At 41.7% G+C, this 17732-nt stretch overlaps 1 protein-coding gene across 6 annotated transcripts; it reads left to right on the plus strand.

Moving 5' to 3' along the window:
- The first annotated feature begins 279 nt into the window (after window positions 1–279).
- NUDT7 (nudix hydrolase 7) lies at window positions 280–7643 on the plus strand. Of its 6 annotated transcripts, none has more exons than XM_048816895.2 (5): window positions 326–375; window positions 3020–3138; window positions 4092–4245; window positions 5562–5720; window positions 7112–7643. In XM_048816895.2, exons 2-5 carry the CDS (start codon window positions 3047–3049, stop codon window positions 7493–7495), a joined length of 789 nt encoding a protein of 262 aa, XP_048672852.1. In that variant the 5' UTR covers window positions 326–375; window positions 3020–3046; the 3' UTR covers window positions 7496–7643. The 6 variants fall into 6 exon arrangements, with proteins under 6 accessions (XP_048672854.1, XP_048672855.1, XP_048672852.1 ...); XM_048816896.2 differs by having other exon boundaries at window positions 4095–4245; XM_075118430.1 differs by having other exon boundaries at window positions 348–375; window positions 3054–3138.
- Window positions 7644–17732: the final 10089 nt, after the last annotated feature.

Raw genomic sequence — 17732 nt, forward strand, 5'->3', positions numbered from 1 at the left:
CTCGCCCAGGCCACTAGATGGTCGAGCGAGCCCTCCCAGGGCTCTGACTGATCCTAAACCAGGCGCATTCCAAACTCTCCCCGCAGGCTGGCGTAGCATGGGGTCTATTTACCTCCCCCGTCCGCCCATGGACTCGTCCCCCTCCCCCGCCCCGCCTTCGCCTCTGCCTCTCTAGCCAATGAGAAGCTAGCGCTGGGCAGCTGTGCTCGCTCATTGGGGAAACACAGCTGCCAACCAATGAGAGCGGACGAATTGCGTGGCAAAGGTGGGGGAATTGTCCCTCCTCCATCCCCGAGCTGTTTTCCCTCAGGACAGGGGCCTGGGGTGGATAGGAAAGATGGCGGCTCTGAGAGACGCTGAGGATGAGCGGGGAAGGTAACAGGCCCCGTGGTTAGGGCGCCGGCTACCGCACCGGCCCGTGACGAGGGGCGGGGCAGCTGTGGGGCCAGGCGGATTTCTCCCATCCCCCCCCTCAGAAGCCGTGAGAGCTCTCAGCCCCCCGCTGCCGGTCCCTGGGGCGCGGGAGTGCCTGTCCAGCGCGGAGCCTGTCCCGGCGCTGTAGTTAAGCGACCTCCCCGCCCGCTCAGCGCCGTCTGCCCCCAGGCCTGGGGGTCGCACAGGGACGGGGGGTGACCCAGCGATGTAGTGGGATCAGCCTCGCTGTAGCGTAGGTCAGGCCTTAGGGCCAGGCTTTTAAAGGGACTCGGGTGCCTAACTCCCAGAGGCACTTCCCGGGCTTGCCTCGCTGGCACCGACATCGCGGCAGGCTTGTAAATCTCACACTCGCTCCTTCCGGCGCAAGTCGGGGTGCGGCCGTTTCTGTCAGTACCAGGGTGCCCTGTTTTCTGGTGACCTGCGTAGGTTTTTACCAAGATCTCACGCGCGCGCACACACACGCCCTTGACCTCCAGTCGCTCAAGATGTGAACCCCGCAACTGATTTAGTGACTCTGGTCCCAGTTTCTGGGTGTACGTGCATACAGGGTCATCCCTGCGTGCTCCTTTTCTATGGCATGGGACCACAAATCCCTGCCGAATTAGGGCACTTCAAGCGTGTTCCTTTGTGATGGTAGAGCTCTGTGTATGCCCTCCCCCCCTCAGTCTTTTAATGTATTTATCCTCACCCCTGTGAGGTCGGGAAGTGTTATCCCCATTTTACATATGGAGAACAGAGGTACAGAAAGACTATGGGTATGTCTACATTGCAAAGACAAACCCGCAGCTGGCCTGTGCCAGCTGACTTGGGCACCTGGGACTCACAGGGTCCTAGAGCTTGGGCTCCAGCCTGAACTTGGAAGTTTACACAGAAATTAAACAGCCCCTTAGCCCCGATCACCAAGAGCCGGAGTCAGCTGGCATGGGCCAGCTGCGGATGTCTGATTGCAGCGTAGATATACCCTGGCCTAAGGGTACATGTATGTTGCAGGTAGAAGTGCAATTTCCAGCTCAGGTAGATATACATGCACTAGCTTTGAGCAGGCTAACATGCTAAAAATAGTAGTGGACTAGCTGCCTCAGTACAAACCTTAGGTACATACTTGAGCAGAGTCCAAGACTTAGGTACATACTTGAGCAGCTAGCTTGTGCCACCATCTGTGCTGTCATGGTTACATTGATATTTTTAGCAAGCTGGTTTATGTACATCTATGCCATCTTGCTTCAGTGTAGGTGTACCCTGAGTGACTTAGAATAACAGGGTTAAAAGGTCCGCAGAGGTCATCTGGTTTTAACCCCCTGCCACGATGTAGGATTTGTTGTCTAAATTTTATCTAAGACCACATAGAAAGTCTGTGGGAGAGCAGGGATTTGAAGCCAGTTTTCCCAGTTCCTAGCGTCTTAGCCACTGGACCATCCATTCTCTATTGCAGGGGTAGTCAATTGTTTTTTGTCAAGGTCCAGATTTCTTTGTCAGGTCATAGTCAAGGTTCAGATTCCAGGGAAGAAAATAATAAACCTCTAATGATTAAGTAAATAAAAAGATTTCTGTGTCCATTCAAAAATGTCTGCCGGTCCAGATTTGACCCGCATTCTGTCTATTGATTACACCCGCTCTATTGTATGCGCCTGGGTGTAGGGACTGTCTCTCTTCAGGTTAATATAAAAAGTGTAGTGGGTTACCAACCTTTTTCATAAAGATAAATGCCTGTATTGTAGCCAATAAAAATATTCACAGAATTTATGTGAAGTATGACAGGTTTCAGAGGAACAGCCGTGTTAGTCTGTATTCGCAAAAAGAAAAGGAGTACTTGTGGCACCTTAGAGACTAACCAATTTATTTGAGCATGAGCTTTCGTGAGCTACAGCTGAAGTGAGCTGTAGCTCACGAAAGCTCATGCTCAAATAAATTGGTTAGTCTCTAAGGTGCCACAAGTACTCCTTTTCTTTTTACGTGAAGTATGTAAATACAGGGTTTTTTTTAAATTTTAAGTAACGTGTTTTGGGGTAATCAGCTTTATGTGTCATCCTTTCTTAATACAAAGGAGGAGGGTCTAAAGTAAAACCTTGTTACTCAAAATGTATTTGACTAGTTTGAGCAGTCTACTTTAAATTATTTAAAATACTTCATAGAAGAAATACTAAGAAAAGTATTGTAATGTATTTTTGTACAAGAGTAATAAGTTCTTCAGAATAGACTGCATTGCAGTCCTTTGATATTACATCTTGACTGAGAGGCAAGATTGTGCTTGCAAGTAATCCCATTGACTTCTCAGGTGTGTAAAGTTACTTGTGTGAGTTTTCAGGATTGGGCCTTTCTTTCTTTTCTACTATGCTTTATAAGACATCTCCCTGTTGACAGTTAGCAAAACATAAGCATCATAAATTATTCTTCTTAATTCAAGGTGTAGTCTCCATGACTGTCAAGTTGCCTTGAGATTGTATGCATTAAGTGCAGTACAATATGCCCAGTCCTAGTTTTGCTATTTATTTCAGTAGCAGTCAGGATCAGGCCTATTAACTAATATACCTAACCCTCATGAGGTGGCATTATTCCCATTTTGCATATGGCAAAACCAAAAAAGAGATGTGAAGTGACTTGTCCAACATCAATGACAGAACCGGGAATGGAATCCAATTCTGGCTCCAAGTCTAGTATCCTTTCCACTGAACCATGCTGGCTCCTAAATGAAGTATTTTACAGGTGGGATCCTGAGGCAGAGAGATTAAGTGACTAGATGAAGATGTCATAGGATAATTATTGCAGAGCTGGGAAATGAACCCAGTTCCCCTGAGTCCCAATCCAGTAGCCTATGCCCATGTTTCCCAAACTTGGGACGCCACTTGTTCAGCGAAAGCCCCTGGCGGGCCAGGCCGGTTTGTTTACCTGCACACGCGGAAGGTAAACAAACCAGCCCAGCCAGCCAGGGGCTTTCCCTGAACAAGTGGTGACCCAAGTTTGGGAAACACTGGCCTATGCACAGAACAATTCTGCCTTCTAAATGGGGCTGTCAGATGTGGCAGAACACAGACTCATTTTCCAGTCATGCACCTTTAAGATTTTTCTTTGGTAACTACTGTTTCATTAACTGTGTTGAATATGTTGAGCAATACTGTTCCCATAAACACCCTGAGCTGGGTAGAGTCTTATCTTAAATTGGGTCCAAAAAGCTTTAATTATGTAAGTGCACAATCATATGCAATTTAGAATGGGGGGATGGGAAGTTTAATGCTCACTGTATACACTTTTTTAATGAATATTTAAGAGGGTGTTTTTAAATGCTGTAATATAAAAACACACTATGGCAGTGTTATATTTGCTAATGTTGCTCTGTGTATGTAGCTTGTGTATAATAGTATATGTCTGGTATATAATTCAATTAATACGAACTGATTACTTTTATATGAATCAGAAAAATTAAGTCCATGTTGCTTTGGGAATGAGATAATGATGATCAGTAGGTTGGATTCAAAATAATTGCAGGCTTGTATGAGGACCATATTTAATTATGTTTACCTGATAATTTTGAAAAACAGGACATAATATTTTTGACAGCTCTGGTATTTGTAAATCCTAAATTATAATCTTTCCTATATTCTTAAGGAGTAGGATAAGCATTCTGTTTAGTTATGGAGCATTTTTGTGTGTTTTTTTAGCAGAAGTATGAAAGATAAGGCCAAGATCAATTTAAGAAAATATGATGTTGGAAACAAATTCTCCCATTTGCCACTAGCCAAAGCATCTGTTCTTATGCCTCTAATGGTTAAAGATGGAAAGCTGCATGTGCTATTTACTGTCAGATCAATGAAGGTATGTGAACCAGAAGGTCAAAGCCAACTGTATAACATCAAAAGTAAAATGAGAAAGTGTGTTGCAAGATTAAGCTGTGTGGAAAGAAAAAGTGAAGGAAGGAAAGCACTCAGCTGATACTCATATTAACCCATATTCTTATCCAAGTATTAGTCTCTATGTACAAATCTTAATTGTTACTGCATGGTTTTAGAGTATAGTCTTCACACATGTATGCAACCAAAATATCCATACACACCTCTTTATTTGCACATGCTAACATTGATCACTGATGTTTACTTTCCAGATACACAACAATAATTTGGATGTTTCTGTAAAGTCTGATACAAGTTTCCAAGTCAGAGTAAAGGGGACTATTGATCAGTTTCCTACAGAATTTAATTAAAACAAAAATTTGACCTGTGCAATAAAGTTTTTACCAATTTGATTCCTAAGGTTGTATCTAACATTACTTTTCCAGTCTCTTTCTTCACTTCTAGATGTGAGAGACCAAATCTACCTTCCTCTCCATTTTGTGCCAGTGATATCTTTCTAAAACTATTATTGTTACATATTATACCTAGGTCTACTGTCTGTACTCTTTGATAAGTAATTTACCTGGCTGCTTTTTCGGCTTCTGAGAGGTGCAACATCTCTTGAAAGATGCAGTAATAATGTTCCTACTTAAAAATCTTGACACTGTAATAACTGCGCTTACAATAACTGAGCAGACACACTGATGGTAAATGAGCTTTCTAACAAAGGCTCTGGTTCGTTCATAGAACTCACTATTATTAAAGTGAAACTTCAAATAAATATAATATAGAGACATTACTTATTCAGAGGTGTTTTTCTGCTGTTGATTTTGGTTTTTTTAATGAATTCTGTACCTTGCATATTTAATTATTTTGTTTGACCATGCAAAAGTAACCATTTTAGTGACAGATAGTTCCAAAGAGCTTTTTCAATCTCTTATGTGAGGCAGAGATGGCAAAAGGCCTTGAAATGTGGTTATAAATTTTAAAGGAAAGTATACAATATAAAGCATATGATGATAAAAGGTAACACATTACTATAAAAATGCCTCTTCTTTTGTGTGATGCTGAAAGTGAGGGACCTAGACTGGGAAGATATAGACACCATGTTCAGATGTTGAGAAAGCTTCCTCATACAGCTCTGACTATGCATTTCTCTTCTCACCTGTAGAGCTCTTGTTCCAGTTCTCAGCCTTGTTGATTAGAAGGATCTACAATAATTTGGAGTAATTTTGTGGACACAAGGATTTAAGATGAAATCAGAAAACTCATGATACTTAATAATACTCCTTTAATTTCCAGTTGAGAAGATCACCAGGGGAAGTGTGCTTTCCAGGAGGTAAAAGTGAGCCAACAGATAGAGATGAAATAGCCACTGCTCTCCGGGAAGCCAAGGAAGAAGTGGGACTCTATCCAGAGCAGGTGGAGGTCATCTGTAGGCTTGTACCTGGAATTGATAAAGTAAGGTGTACCAAAAAGAATCAAACAACTCTGAATATTATGAGGAAACAAGCTGAAAATTGCATTTCACTTCTATAAGCTTATCACTGACATTTCAAACCTGTAGCAATGAGTGACCTTTTACTTTGTAACAGGAATGCAGCCAGTATACTTCCTCTGTTCTGGAGATGTCTTTTGAGGTGTAAATCAGTGTTACGTTTTCAAGCTTCTAGGCTCTAGCTATCTCTCTCATGGGAACAGTTTTCACATACTAGAGAAAAGATATAAAGTGCTACATTTTCAAAGCAAGTTTTTTCATATTTTTATGTATAGGTCACAATTATCTTCTGTTAATGCTCTAATTTGTGTTTATTTATTTATATATTAGTCTTCTTACTGTTAGTTTTATCCTGCCAGATAAGAAGATGAAAGTAGTAGCTCCTAGGAGTACAGTGGAAACATGCATTATGTAATATTTTGAAACTTGAAGTATTTAGGTAAAGGTAGCTTTAAAGCACAAAAATTCATAGAAAGGACAAGTCTAGCTGTTACAACAGTTTTCTTAAATATTTTCCTGATAAGTGCATCATTCAATATATCATTATGCATTATAATAATTTGAAATATACATTTGAGTATACCAAAAATGTTAACTTTTAGTGCTCTCTGTTACAGCACTATCTACTTTTGTAGGGTCTCAACCAATTTCATTTTGAGAATTCTTAAGGTTGATATAAAAATGGTGTAATGTAATCAATTGAATAAAAATATACTTGGTTACCTGATGGATCTTGGTCTACAAACACCCTTACCTGTCTTATTCTGCTCTGTTACCTTGATATAAATCCAGAGTGATTGGATATAAATAGTCTATCCAGATTTACACTAGAGTAACTGAGAGCAGATTGTGACCCTTGTGTTTGGAACAATAACATTTCCTTGCTGACTCTACAAGTGATGATGGTTGGCTTTCATTGTAACAGTATGTGTCAGGTTTTCATATTTATAATCTGTACGAATAGGCTGCTTGTGAATGCCTTACAGTTTATCAGTGACCTCTACTGTATGGAATATCAGACTCACTTGTGTGTGTGATTGTTGCCCTGTATTGGTAGCAGTGTGCAGAGAATATAAACACTGATGTGTGTCCCAAATGAGCAAGGTGCATAAGCACCTGCGTAAGTTGAAACACATAAGTAGTTACATTGATATCAATGCTAAAAAGTACATAAATGCTTAACTATGTAATTTTTGAATTAGGGCCCGAAACGGCTTCACAAGTATGATTGTTTCATAGGTTATCAACAGTGATGATTTTGTTATACTGTAGATAGATTTTCTAAAACATTTGAAAAAAAACAGGATTTTCTTCTAAGTATTTCAAACAAGTTCATGTTTTTTCTTCCTTTCAGGTGGGTTCTTTGGTAACGCCAGTTGTAGGATTTATAGAGGACACATTCCAGGCCAGACCTAATCCAGATGAAGTGAGTGATGTGTTTTTGGTGCCACTGGAGTACTTTATCGATCCGTTAAAGTACATGACCTTGCCTTATAAAAGAGCAGATGGTGTTGCAAGTTGGCTGCACAGTTTTGTATATGATGACCCTGAGCGTAAAACATCACTTAGGATATGGGGACTCACTGCACACTTTGCTGTATTTCTTGCTCTTGTAATTTTTGAAAAGAAACCTACATTTGCAATTCCGTATGATTTTGACAACTTAATTTCATCCTCTGAGAAGAGTTTCATGGAGCAGTATATATCGCTATACCAGGGAAGAAGCAGCAAACTGTGAGCTGTGGGACTGGCACATCAGTGTAAACAGTTGGTTTAAATTATTTTTCAAACGTTACTATTTGATTTTCTGAATCAGAAATTGTCCCGTTTTAATGCCTGTATTGGATTACAAAAAATAAAGTGCTGATAGATTAATGAGCCCTAAATAGTTTAATTTCTGTATTTATTTCACATGTATTTAAAAAAATCTTGGCCTTGTGCGTATCTGATCCTGGTCCTGCTCTCACTGAAGTTTGGCCGTTGACTTCAGTGGAAAGAGGAGCGGGGCCTGTATTTGTACACATCTAAAACTATTGGAGGAAAACATTTTCCCAGGGTGAGCCCTAGTACTACATGTCAGATTTCAGCCTCAGATTATTTTTACAGGCATATTAGAATCCCTTGAACTAAAAACAGTTATAAGGGAAAAGAAGATGCCATCTTAACTGTAGTAATGCAAATGGTGTTAAAATAATGCTGATATTCCTTTCTTTGGTGTAAAGCAATAGGCCATGCCTGCATTTCCCACTAACTACCCACTAGTGCAAAGTATTGTCCTACAAACTCTGCACTAGCAGCAGGAAGAGGATGCTGACAGTTTGCCCACTCCTCTTTGCTAAGGCAAAACTCCCACTGAAATCAATAGGACAGAGTCGGAGAAGCAATTGGGAAGATGACAATAACCTGACCTGGGTTTCAGTGCCTCCAAAGATGGACTCTGGCTGTGGTCCCGTTAATAATGTCAGGGGAAATAGACAAATTCGGTCACAGTGGGCAACACTATATGGTACATCAATATTCCTGCTGCCCAAAGTAAAATGCGCAGATTCTTGTGCACAGCTATTCAGAGCTCTTGGGCTGAGGTAGAGATGATGCACAGGACTGGATCTGCTACTGCACACAGCTATGTTTATTTAGTTAATTGAGTTGTCATGACAACTGCTTCAGTATATAGGTTGCCATTGGCATCTGATGAATACAAGCAAATCTTAAAATTTTCTAGCCAGGTCAGCAAAGTCTGAGATATGCTGTACATTTGCACAAGATAGAGATGGTATTTTTAAAGGTACATCACTAAGAACCCAATGCTGTATACATTTGGGTGACAGGTTTCAGAGTGGTAGCATGTTAGTCTGTATCAGCAAAAACAACGAGGAGTCCTTGTGGCACCTTAGAGACTAACACATTTATTTGGGCATAAGCTTTTGTGGGCTAAAACCCACTTCATCAGATGCATGGAGTGAAAAATACAGTAAGCAGTATATATAAGAAAAGATGGGAGTTGCCTTACCAAGTGGGGGCTCAGTGCTAACGAGGCCAATTCAATTAAGGTAGAAGTGACCTATTCTCAATAGTTGATTACTTTTGTAGTGCTAACGAGGCCAATGCAATCAAGGTGGATGTCACCCATTTCCAGCAGTTGACAAGAAGGTGTGAGTATCAGCAGAGGGAAAATTACTTTTTGTAGTGACTCATCCACTCCCAGTCTTTATTCAGGCTTAATTTGATGGTGTTTAGTTTGCAGATTAATTCCAGTTCTGCAGTTTCTCGTTGAAGTCTGTTTTTGAATTTTTTTTGTTGAAGAATTGCCACTTTTAATTCTGTTATTGAGTGTCCAGGGAGATGGAAGTGTTGTCCTACTGGTTTTTGAATGTTGCAATTCTTGATGTCTGATTTGTGTCCATTTATTCTTTTGCGTAGAGACCATCCGGTTTGGCCAATGTACATGGCAGAGGGACATTGCTGGCACATGGCATATATCACATTGGTAGATGTGCAGGTGAACGAGTCCCCGATGGTGTGTGGCTTATGTGGTTAGGTCCGATGATGGTGTCCCTTGAATAGATATTCGGACAGAGTTGGCAATGGGATTTGTTGTAGGGATTGGTTCCTGGGTTAGTATTTTTGTTGTGTGGTGTTTGGTTGCTGGTGAGTATTTTCTTCAGGTTGGGTGGCTGTCTGTAAGCAAGGACTGGCCTGTCCCCCAAGGTCTGTGAAAGTAAGGGATCGTCCTTCAGGATAGGTTGTAGATCCTTGATGATACGCTGGAGAGGTTTTAGTTGGGGGCTGTAAGTGATGGCTAGTGGCGTTCTGTTGCTTTCTTTGTTGGGTTTGTCCTGTAGTAGGTGACTTCTGGGTACCCTTCTGGCTCTGTCAATCTGTTTCTTCACTTCAGCAGATGGATATTCTAGTTTTAAGAACGCTTGATAGAGATCCTGTAGGTGTTTGTCTCTGTCTGAGGGATTGGAGCAAATGCGATTGTATCTTAGAGCTTGGCTGTAGACGATGGATCATGTGATGTGGTCTGGATGAAAGCTGGAGGCATGTAGGTAAGTATAGCAGTCAGTAGATTTCCGGTATAGGGTGGTATTTATGTGATCATTGCTTATTTGCACTGTAGTGTCCAGGAAGTGGATCTCTTTTGTGGACTGGACAAGGCTGAGGTTGATGGTGGGGTGGAAATTGTTGAAATCCTGGTGGAATTCCTCAAGGGCCTCCTTCCCATGGGTCCAGATGATGAAGATGTCATCAGTGTGGTGCTTGGGGATGAGAGCTGAGGAATTGTTGTTCTAAGGCAGCCATAAAAGTGTTGGCATACTGTGGAGCCATGTGGGTACCCATAGAAGTGCCCCTGACTTGAAGGTATAAAAATTGTCCCCAAATCTACTCAGGGTTTGCAGGATCAGGCTGAATTCACCTAAAATACAGTATTATCAGAACAAGGACCTGCTCCTGCTCCCAGTTAAATTAATAGAGCTTGTGTTTACACAGTGCAGAGGGAGCAGGAATTATGGCCCCACAGTATGCCAACATTTTTATGGCTGATTTAGAACAACGCTTCCTCAGCTCTCGTCCCCTAAAGCCCTTACTCTACTTGCGCTATATTGATGACATCTTCATCATCTGGACCCATGGAAAAGAAGCCCTTGAGGAATGCCACCATGATTTCAACAATTTCCACCCCACCACCAACCTCAGCCTGGTCCAGTCCACACAAGAGATCCACTTCCTGGACACTACAGTGCTAATAAACAATGGCCACATAAACACCACCCTATACCGGAAACCTACTGACCGCTATTCCTACCTGCATGCCTCCAGCTTTCACCCTGACCACACCACACGATCCATCGTCTACAGCCAAGCTCTGCGATACAACCGCATTTGCTCCAACCCCTCAGACAGAGACAAACACCTACAAGATCTCTGTCAAGCTTTCTTACAACTACAATACCCACCTGCAGAAGTAAAGAGACAGATTGATAGAGCCAGAAGAGTTCCCAGAAGTTACCTACTACAGGACAGGCCTAACAAAGAAAATAACAGAACGCCACTAGCGGTCACCTTCAGCCCCCAACTAAAACCCCTCCAACGCATTATTAAGGATCTACAACCTATCCTAAAGGATGACCCAACACTCTCACAAGTCTTGGGAGACAGGCCAGTCCTTGCCTACAGACAGCCCCGCAACCTGAAGCAAATACTCACCAACAACCACATACCACACAACAGAACCACTAACCCAGGAACTTTTCCTTGCAACAAAGCCCGTTGCCAATTGTGCCCACATATCTATTCAGGGGACACCATCACAGGGCCTAATAACATCAGCCACACTATCAGAGGCTCGTTCACCTGCACATCCACCAATGTGATATATGCCATCATGTGCCAGCAATGCCCCTCTGCCATGTACATTGGTCAAACTGGACAGTCTCTACGTAAAAGAATAAATGGACACAAATCAGATGTCAAGAATTATAACATTCATAAACCAATCGGAGAACACTTCAATCTCTCTGGTCACGCAATCACAGACATGAAGGTCGCTATCTTAAAACAAAAAAACTTCAAATCCAGACTCCAGCGAGAAACTGCTGAATTGGAATTCATTTGCAAATTGGATACTATTAATTTAGGCTTAAATAGAGACTGGGAGTGGCTAAGTCATTATGCAAGGTAGCCTGTTTCCTCTTGTTTTTTCCTACCCCCCCCCCCCCCCCAGATGTTCTGGTTTAACTTGGATTTAAACTTGGAGAGTGGTCAGTTTAGATGAGCTATTACCAGCAGGAGAGTGAGTTTGTGTGTGTATGGGGGTGGGGGGGATGTGAGAAAACCTTGATCTATGCAGGAAATAGCCCGACTTGATTATGTAAAGAGTTGTCACTTTGGATGGGCTAGCACCAGCAGGAGAGTGAATTTGTGTGGGGGGGTGGAGGGTGAGAAAACCTGGATTTGTGCTGGAAATGGCCCACCTGTTGATCATTTTAGATAAGCTATTACCAGCAGGACAGTGGGGTGGGAGGAGGTATTGTTTCATATTCTCTGTGTATATATAAAGTCTGCTGCAGTTTCCACGGTAAACATCTGATGAAGTGAGCTGTAGCTCACGAAAGCTCATGCTCAAATAAATTGGTTAGTCTCTAAGGTGCCACAAGTACTCCTTTTCTTTTTGCGAATACAGACTAACACGGCTGTTCCTCTGAAAGATATTTACAGTGTTAAGAAAGAGAAGCTTGAAAAAATAAAGGTCAGTGGTACAATTCCTGCATAATAGACTAGTCCTAAAGGCAAAATGCCTTGAGAATGTGAGCTGTTAAATAAATAAAGTTAGTATAAAGTTTGCAATGCAAGTGTATGACAGGCCAGAACTTTTTACTTTATCACGTTAAATAGGACATTTCACCTCTATCTGTGTTCAATGAATATCAAGACTAAAAGTGTAGTGGTTTACTGCTCTGACTCTTAAAGAAGCTGATTTCTCTTCTTTAGGAATGTTCCAATTTCTACTATGTTTCACATCAGGCTCCAGGCTAGAATGGCTCTTCCATTTCATCCAGTAGAATTGGCATTTCATCTTGTAGCCCATGAAATACAAAACACTTGAGCAGAGATGTTCTTAGCAAAAAGATAAGCTAGTAATGAATCTTAAAAGATTGATGTGCTTATACAGACATCTGAGTATGTAATATGAATGACTGCTCAATGTTATATGTACTGTAGCCTGAAGAAGATAAAGATGCCTTTAAATTTATGATGCAAAGAATAAAACCTCACAATTCTTCACATTAAATGAATATTATTTCATTTTTAAAGGGTACTAGGAATTATAGTGATAACACTTCCCATTGAATACAATGCAACTTATATATCATTGTCTTGGCACAAGTGGGCATGTATCCATAGCTTGTAATATGCATTCTTTGTAAAGCTCAGTCCCACTTTTGGATATCTAGCAATATGAGCTGTAACTGATGTGAGACTTTCCTTCAGAACTTTTGCTAAATTCTTTGAGTATCCTTAGCGTATATCTAGACTGCAGCTGGGAGGTGAAATTCCAAGCACAGGTAGATAGACTTGCACTAGCTCAACCTGAGCTAGAGCACTAAAAATAGCTGTGTTGCTGTTGTGGCACTGGCGGCAGCTCATGTTAGCCACCCAAGTCCAAGCCCGCCCAACCTCCTGCATCTGAGCTTGGATGGCTAACCTGGGCCACTGCCTTCACCGTAACATTCACACTGCCATTTTTAGCATGCTAGCTCAAGCTGAGCTACCACAAGTCAGTCTGCCCGGACTGCAAATCGTACCTCCTAGCTGTAGCATAGACATAGCCTTGCAGATTTTGACAGTTGTCTCATTTTTTCACTGTCTATTTTCATCACATAATTCAGCCATTGCCTGGCCATTCAGGAGTCCTGGTAACAGCTGCTCTGTTCAGTTATTCATATACAGCTTTTGAAGTCTCCTGCAGACACTGGCTGTGGTAACTAAACTTTCTTTGATACAGTCTGCACCTGGGGCAGCACTCAAGAAAGTATTGTTCAGTTTCTCTGATTGTTCTCCGCTGCAGCACCTCGGCCATCTGAACTCTCATCCTGCTATTCATAGGTCTCTAGCATGCCTTACCGGAGCTTCTTATTTGGATATAAAGACCTACCTTTCCAAAAGGCACGAGTGATTGGTCCTTGAGTGCTTGTCTACTAGATTCCACTTTGGTGCATATGTGCCCCATATGTGTGAGATTGGTTTCTTTTGGCCGGCAGTGTCCGTTGGAGCTGTGCTGCACCCTACATGCCCTCATTCCCCTAGGATCCAAGGACACACCCAAGGACATAAAGGGTAGAGCAAGCCCAAGCACCAATTAATTCATCCTTCCCACCCATGGCAGTGAGATGGAACTCTTGCAGTGTCCTTCGCTGTGCACGATGCATTTTTTCTAAGGGTAGTTAATAATATTATTATACAGTCATTGGCATTTACAAACAAACAAAAACAAAAAATCACCTTTTTCGATCAGATCTCCCAGATCTATCTGCTGAAACAAAGTCCCCAGGGTTCACAACTTGCTCTTCTTGTGACATGGCTATCCTGCTTAATGAGGGGCAGTCAAGGTGTCTTTTTTGCCTTGGAGAGGGGCACGTCCATGCTCAATCTGTTGCTCCTTCTCTAAGAGGACACAGAAAGTGAGAGAGGCCCATCTTAAACTTTGTCTTAAAGACAGCCTCAGGACCTGACACTGCCTGACCTGCAGCTCAACTCCAAGGCAAAAAAGGTACCTTGACTGGGCTAGTTCACTCTCTCAGGTGCCTAATCAAATTAGGCAAAGACCTCATCAGACTGCTGTTTCCCCTCATGATCTTCAGCCAAAAGTAGTTTGTTGTCCAAATAGAGTTCTTCTTACACCTCAGCATAGACCAGTCACTGAGTACCCAAGGTACTGCCTGAAGCCATAGTCCGCATTGCTCCTAGTACTGACCTCTCAGTACTGATATAAACACGTTCAGTGCTGACAACTCCAGTGCCGATGGCTTCAGCCTCTATGGTGCAGAAGCTTTTGGCAGTGACTTTCTCAACAATGAAGATGTCCTCGGTACTGAATGATCTTGCAGTGACACACAGCCAGAGTCACCCTTGTTCTCCTCTTCTGCTATTAGATGACCTTCTACCTCAGTATCTCTCACTAATACCATTATGACACTAGTGAGCTCTTTGGCTCAGGTTGTATGGAGGATTCAAGATCAACCTAGGACACCAGGCAGTAAATCCCTCTGTGGAGAAAGAATATGCATTTTCTTCCTTCCCTTCTGAGCATAGTAGGGAGCCTAGAAAATGGTGGGGTAAATTGTCCGTCTCTGCCTTAGGGAGCAGCCTGTATTGTCTCTCTCTGTGATTGGGTTCTTGTGTGGTATTCTTCTGAATTCTAAGAAATAAAGTACTGTTTCATTGCAACCTTCAAACAAGAGTACTTTGTTTTTATCTGACTTCTCTGTGTATGCTGTGAAAATTAGACTAATGCCAACTCAGTGATTGTCTGACATTTATTTGGCTAGTACAGATGTCAACATGCCGTGGTAACGAAACCCATCACCTCTTCAACACACCTAATCCCTAAAGACAGCGAGGCAGAAAAGGTGACACTCAGTCTTCTCCTTTCAGCGTGCAGTATGCATTGCTGTCAGCAAACTAGCTCCATTTCTGACAATGTCAGTTTTCAATTACTTTTCTGTATGGTGAAATATAGCCAGAGATGCAATGTATAAAACACCTAAAAGTCCAAAATGTACAGTGGCAGTCCAAAGAAGTATCATAAACAGGTAGAGGGCATGTAGTAATAATACGAGTTTCCATGTGATTCCTTGCCAACATGTATTAACCATAGCCTGAAGGGGTCACCTTTGTGTATAGGAATAGTTCATAATCATTCAATTTTAGTTCACGTCAATTAACTTACCAGACTGCTGAAACCACTAAAAAGGAGGCCAATTTTAGAAGTGATGTAGGCCCCTGTCCACTCTGGCATAAACTGAGCTCATTTGTTATCAAACTCTGACCGCTTTTGTTTTCACTAGTCTGGCGAGAGCTAACCCAGCAGCCAAAAGGTAAAAAAACTCCATAGTGGATTACCAGTTCTCAGAGCAATCCAATCCCCTAAACAAAAATCCTTCTTAGCTCCTATCTGGATGTGAAGAAGAGTACACCAACATCCACAGCGACTGTAGCAAAACCAGTGGTACATGGCTACAGAATACCTAGAAGAACAAGATATGAAAGAACTCCAAAAATCTTTGGAATTCAAAGAGGTAGTTAATACTTAGCCCCCAGATAGCACCAGATCCATAGTACAGTATAAACACTAACTAATTTTCATATCATACCTGTGTGGCATCATTTATCCCCATTGAGGATAAACGGGGGGCGGGGGGAACAGAGGCACAAAGAGATGAAGGGATTAGGCCCAGACAATGCAGCGACTCTATCGCAAAGACAGGATGCTCAAGGGTTTCAACAAAATTTCACCATGCTTGGCTAAATTAGCAATGCCATGTCTTTTCAGGCCAATTTCCCCATCGTCCTTATCGTCACGACTGAATCTGCTTATAATTGTTGCTCCTGCCCTTTAGGCTACGTCTGTACTACTCACTACTAGTGGTAGCTTATGGTGTATGGATAGCTACCCACCACCGTGAAAAGCACGTCACATCCACACTGCGGTGTGTAGCTACATGTGTCAGCAAAATGCTCGGGCAGGGGGGAGGCAGCAGGGAAAGTTTGGGCCTTTCCCTGCTGCCACAGTCTTCCCCGGGGCTCCAGCAGCAAGGATGTACCCAAGTCTTTCCCTGTGACGGTGAAGGGCTCCAGTAGTGGGGAGCTGGCAGAGCCTTTCCATGCTGCTGGAGCCTTCCCCCATGCTGGAGTCTTTCACTGCGACACAGAAAGGCTCCAGCAGTGGAACGCCGCACTGCAAAAAATAGCATCGTAGACAGGAAGGCATAGCCCCAGTGAGTAGAGAGCCCTTCAGGCGTGTCTTTACTCCCCTAAGGCTGGCCTTACAAACTACACCACTATTTATATCCATTTTAGGGGGGGGTTGCACGAGTTTGTATGTGACACGCTGCCAAAAGCGGCATGCAGTCTAGATGCACCCTTCTAAACGCACTCAGAGGTTAATCCAGCTAGTGAACATATATTTGTAAAGCGTGCATGTATGTTTCCTCTGTATAACACAGAGTTATCAGAGAAGTACAGGTATCAGGCAACAGCATGTAAGTAAAGATGTTTTGATATGATAAGCTGTTCTGTTTTTTAAAAAATTGTACAGTGTAATACCATTTAGCCAAATAGAATGGAGGATGTGGCATATTTTTAACTGCATGAGATTTTGATTCATGGGTATATTTCAGTGCAAAGGATAAAAGACAGGCATATCCCACTTTTGGATAGTAGAGGTTGACAGGTAAAATGGGATTAGCTCTATCTATGCATGTACTTACATGATTTTCATCACCATGATACCTGGTTCTGTCATATTTTGCTAAATAGAAGCAGCCATCTCCATTGTAGATCTATTGTAAAGAATAAAAAGCAACAGAAGAGACATATGTAGGAGGGAATAATTTACCTCCTTAAACAAAAGCATCCTTACAAAATATTTTAAAAAAAGTGTTTTTTAAAAGTGATCTATCTAATTTCAATTGTACACATCACTGTGTTCTCTGGGCAAAACTTATGTACAAGACTATTGAGAAAATACAATAATCAGATGAGTCATTCTGACATCACTTAGACTTGCCAAATCCACAGCAAGAAAGCTCTGGTTTCTTTTCCTTCTTAATTTAAAATACAACACATTTTCATTATTCCAAATGACTCCGAGGTGCTTTAAACTGCTTTTTTACACTAAAGGAGAAAATATAGCTCTCTGCAGTGACTACAAACAGAGAATTGATTAATTGCACCTCTGATTCATACAAGAATTCATACACATTTACGCTAAAGAGAAAAATCTCCCAGCTAAGATAAAAAAACCTCTGAGTGTAATTCAATGTATGAAATGTAAGATCTCAATATCAAAACCTGATAAACTTTACTGTTAAATATTCTCTTGCCTTCCCTTTGTTTTGATGTGTTACACTGATGGGAAATAATTGCTGATATCGCTTCACTGATAAGAGATGCAATTATGGACAATGGGTTATAATAATTGACAAAAATAAGTGTTACACAGACACATACTGCATTGTAAGTAAAATGCAATTTTCATCATTCACAATGGACATTTTATAGGACAGAAAAGATGTAGAATGAAGAATTGGCCCATTTAGAAATAAAATGGAAAAGCTAAGAGAATTGTGTGGTTTGTTATTTTTTCTGTGTCTCCAAGCTTTGGGCAGTTTATTTAAAACTACATTATAAAGGAAAATGTTCTATTTTGGTAGAACATTCACTTCAAAAATTGCCAAGGTTTAGACAAAGTA

This window comes from Caretta caretta, chromosome 12, assembly GCF_965140235.1.
Source record: "Caretta caretta isolate rCarCar2 chromosome 12, rCarCar1.hap1, whole genome shotgun sequence".
Taxonomy (NCBI): Eukaryota; Metazoa; Chordata; order Testudines; family Cheloniidae; genus Caretta; species Caretta caretta.

Coding starts and splice junctions, on each gene's coding strand:
- NUDT7 (XM_075118430.1), top strand. Junction 4,246..5,561: donor TTACTGTCAGATCAATGAAG/GTATGTGAACCA, acceptor TTTAATTTCCAG/TTGAGAAGATCACCAGGGGA. Junction 5,721..7,111: donor TTGTACCTGGAATTGATAAA/GTAAGGTGTACC, acceptor TCTTCCTTTCAG/GTGGGTTCTTTGGTAACGCC.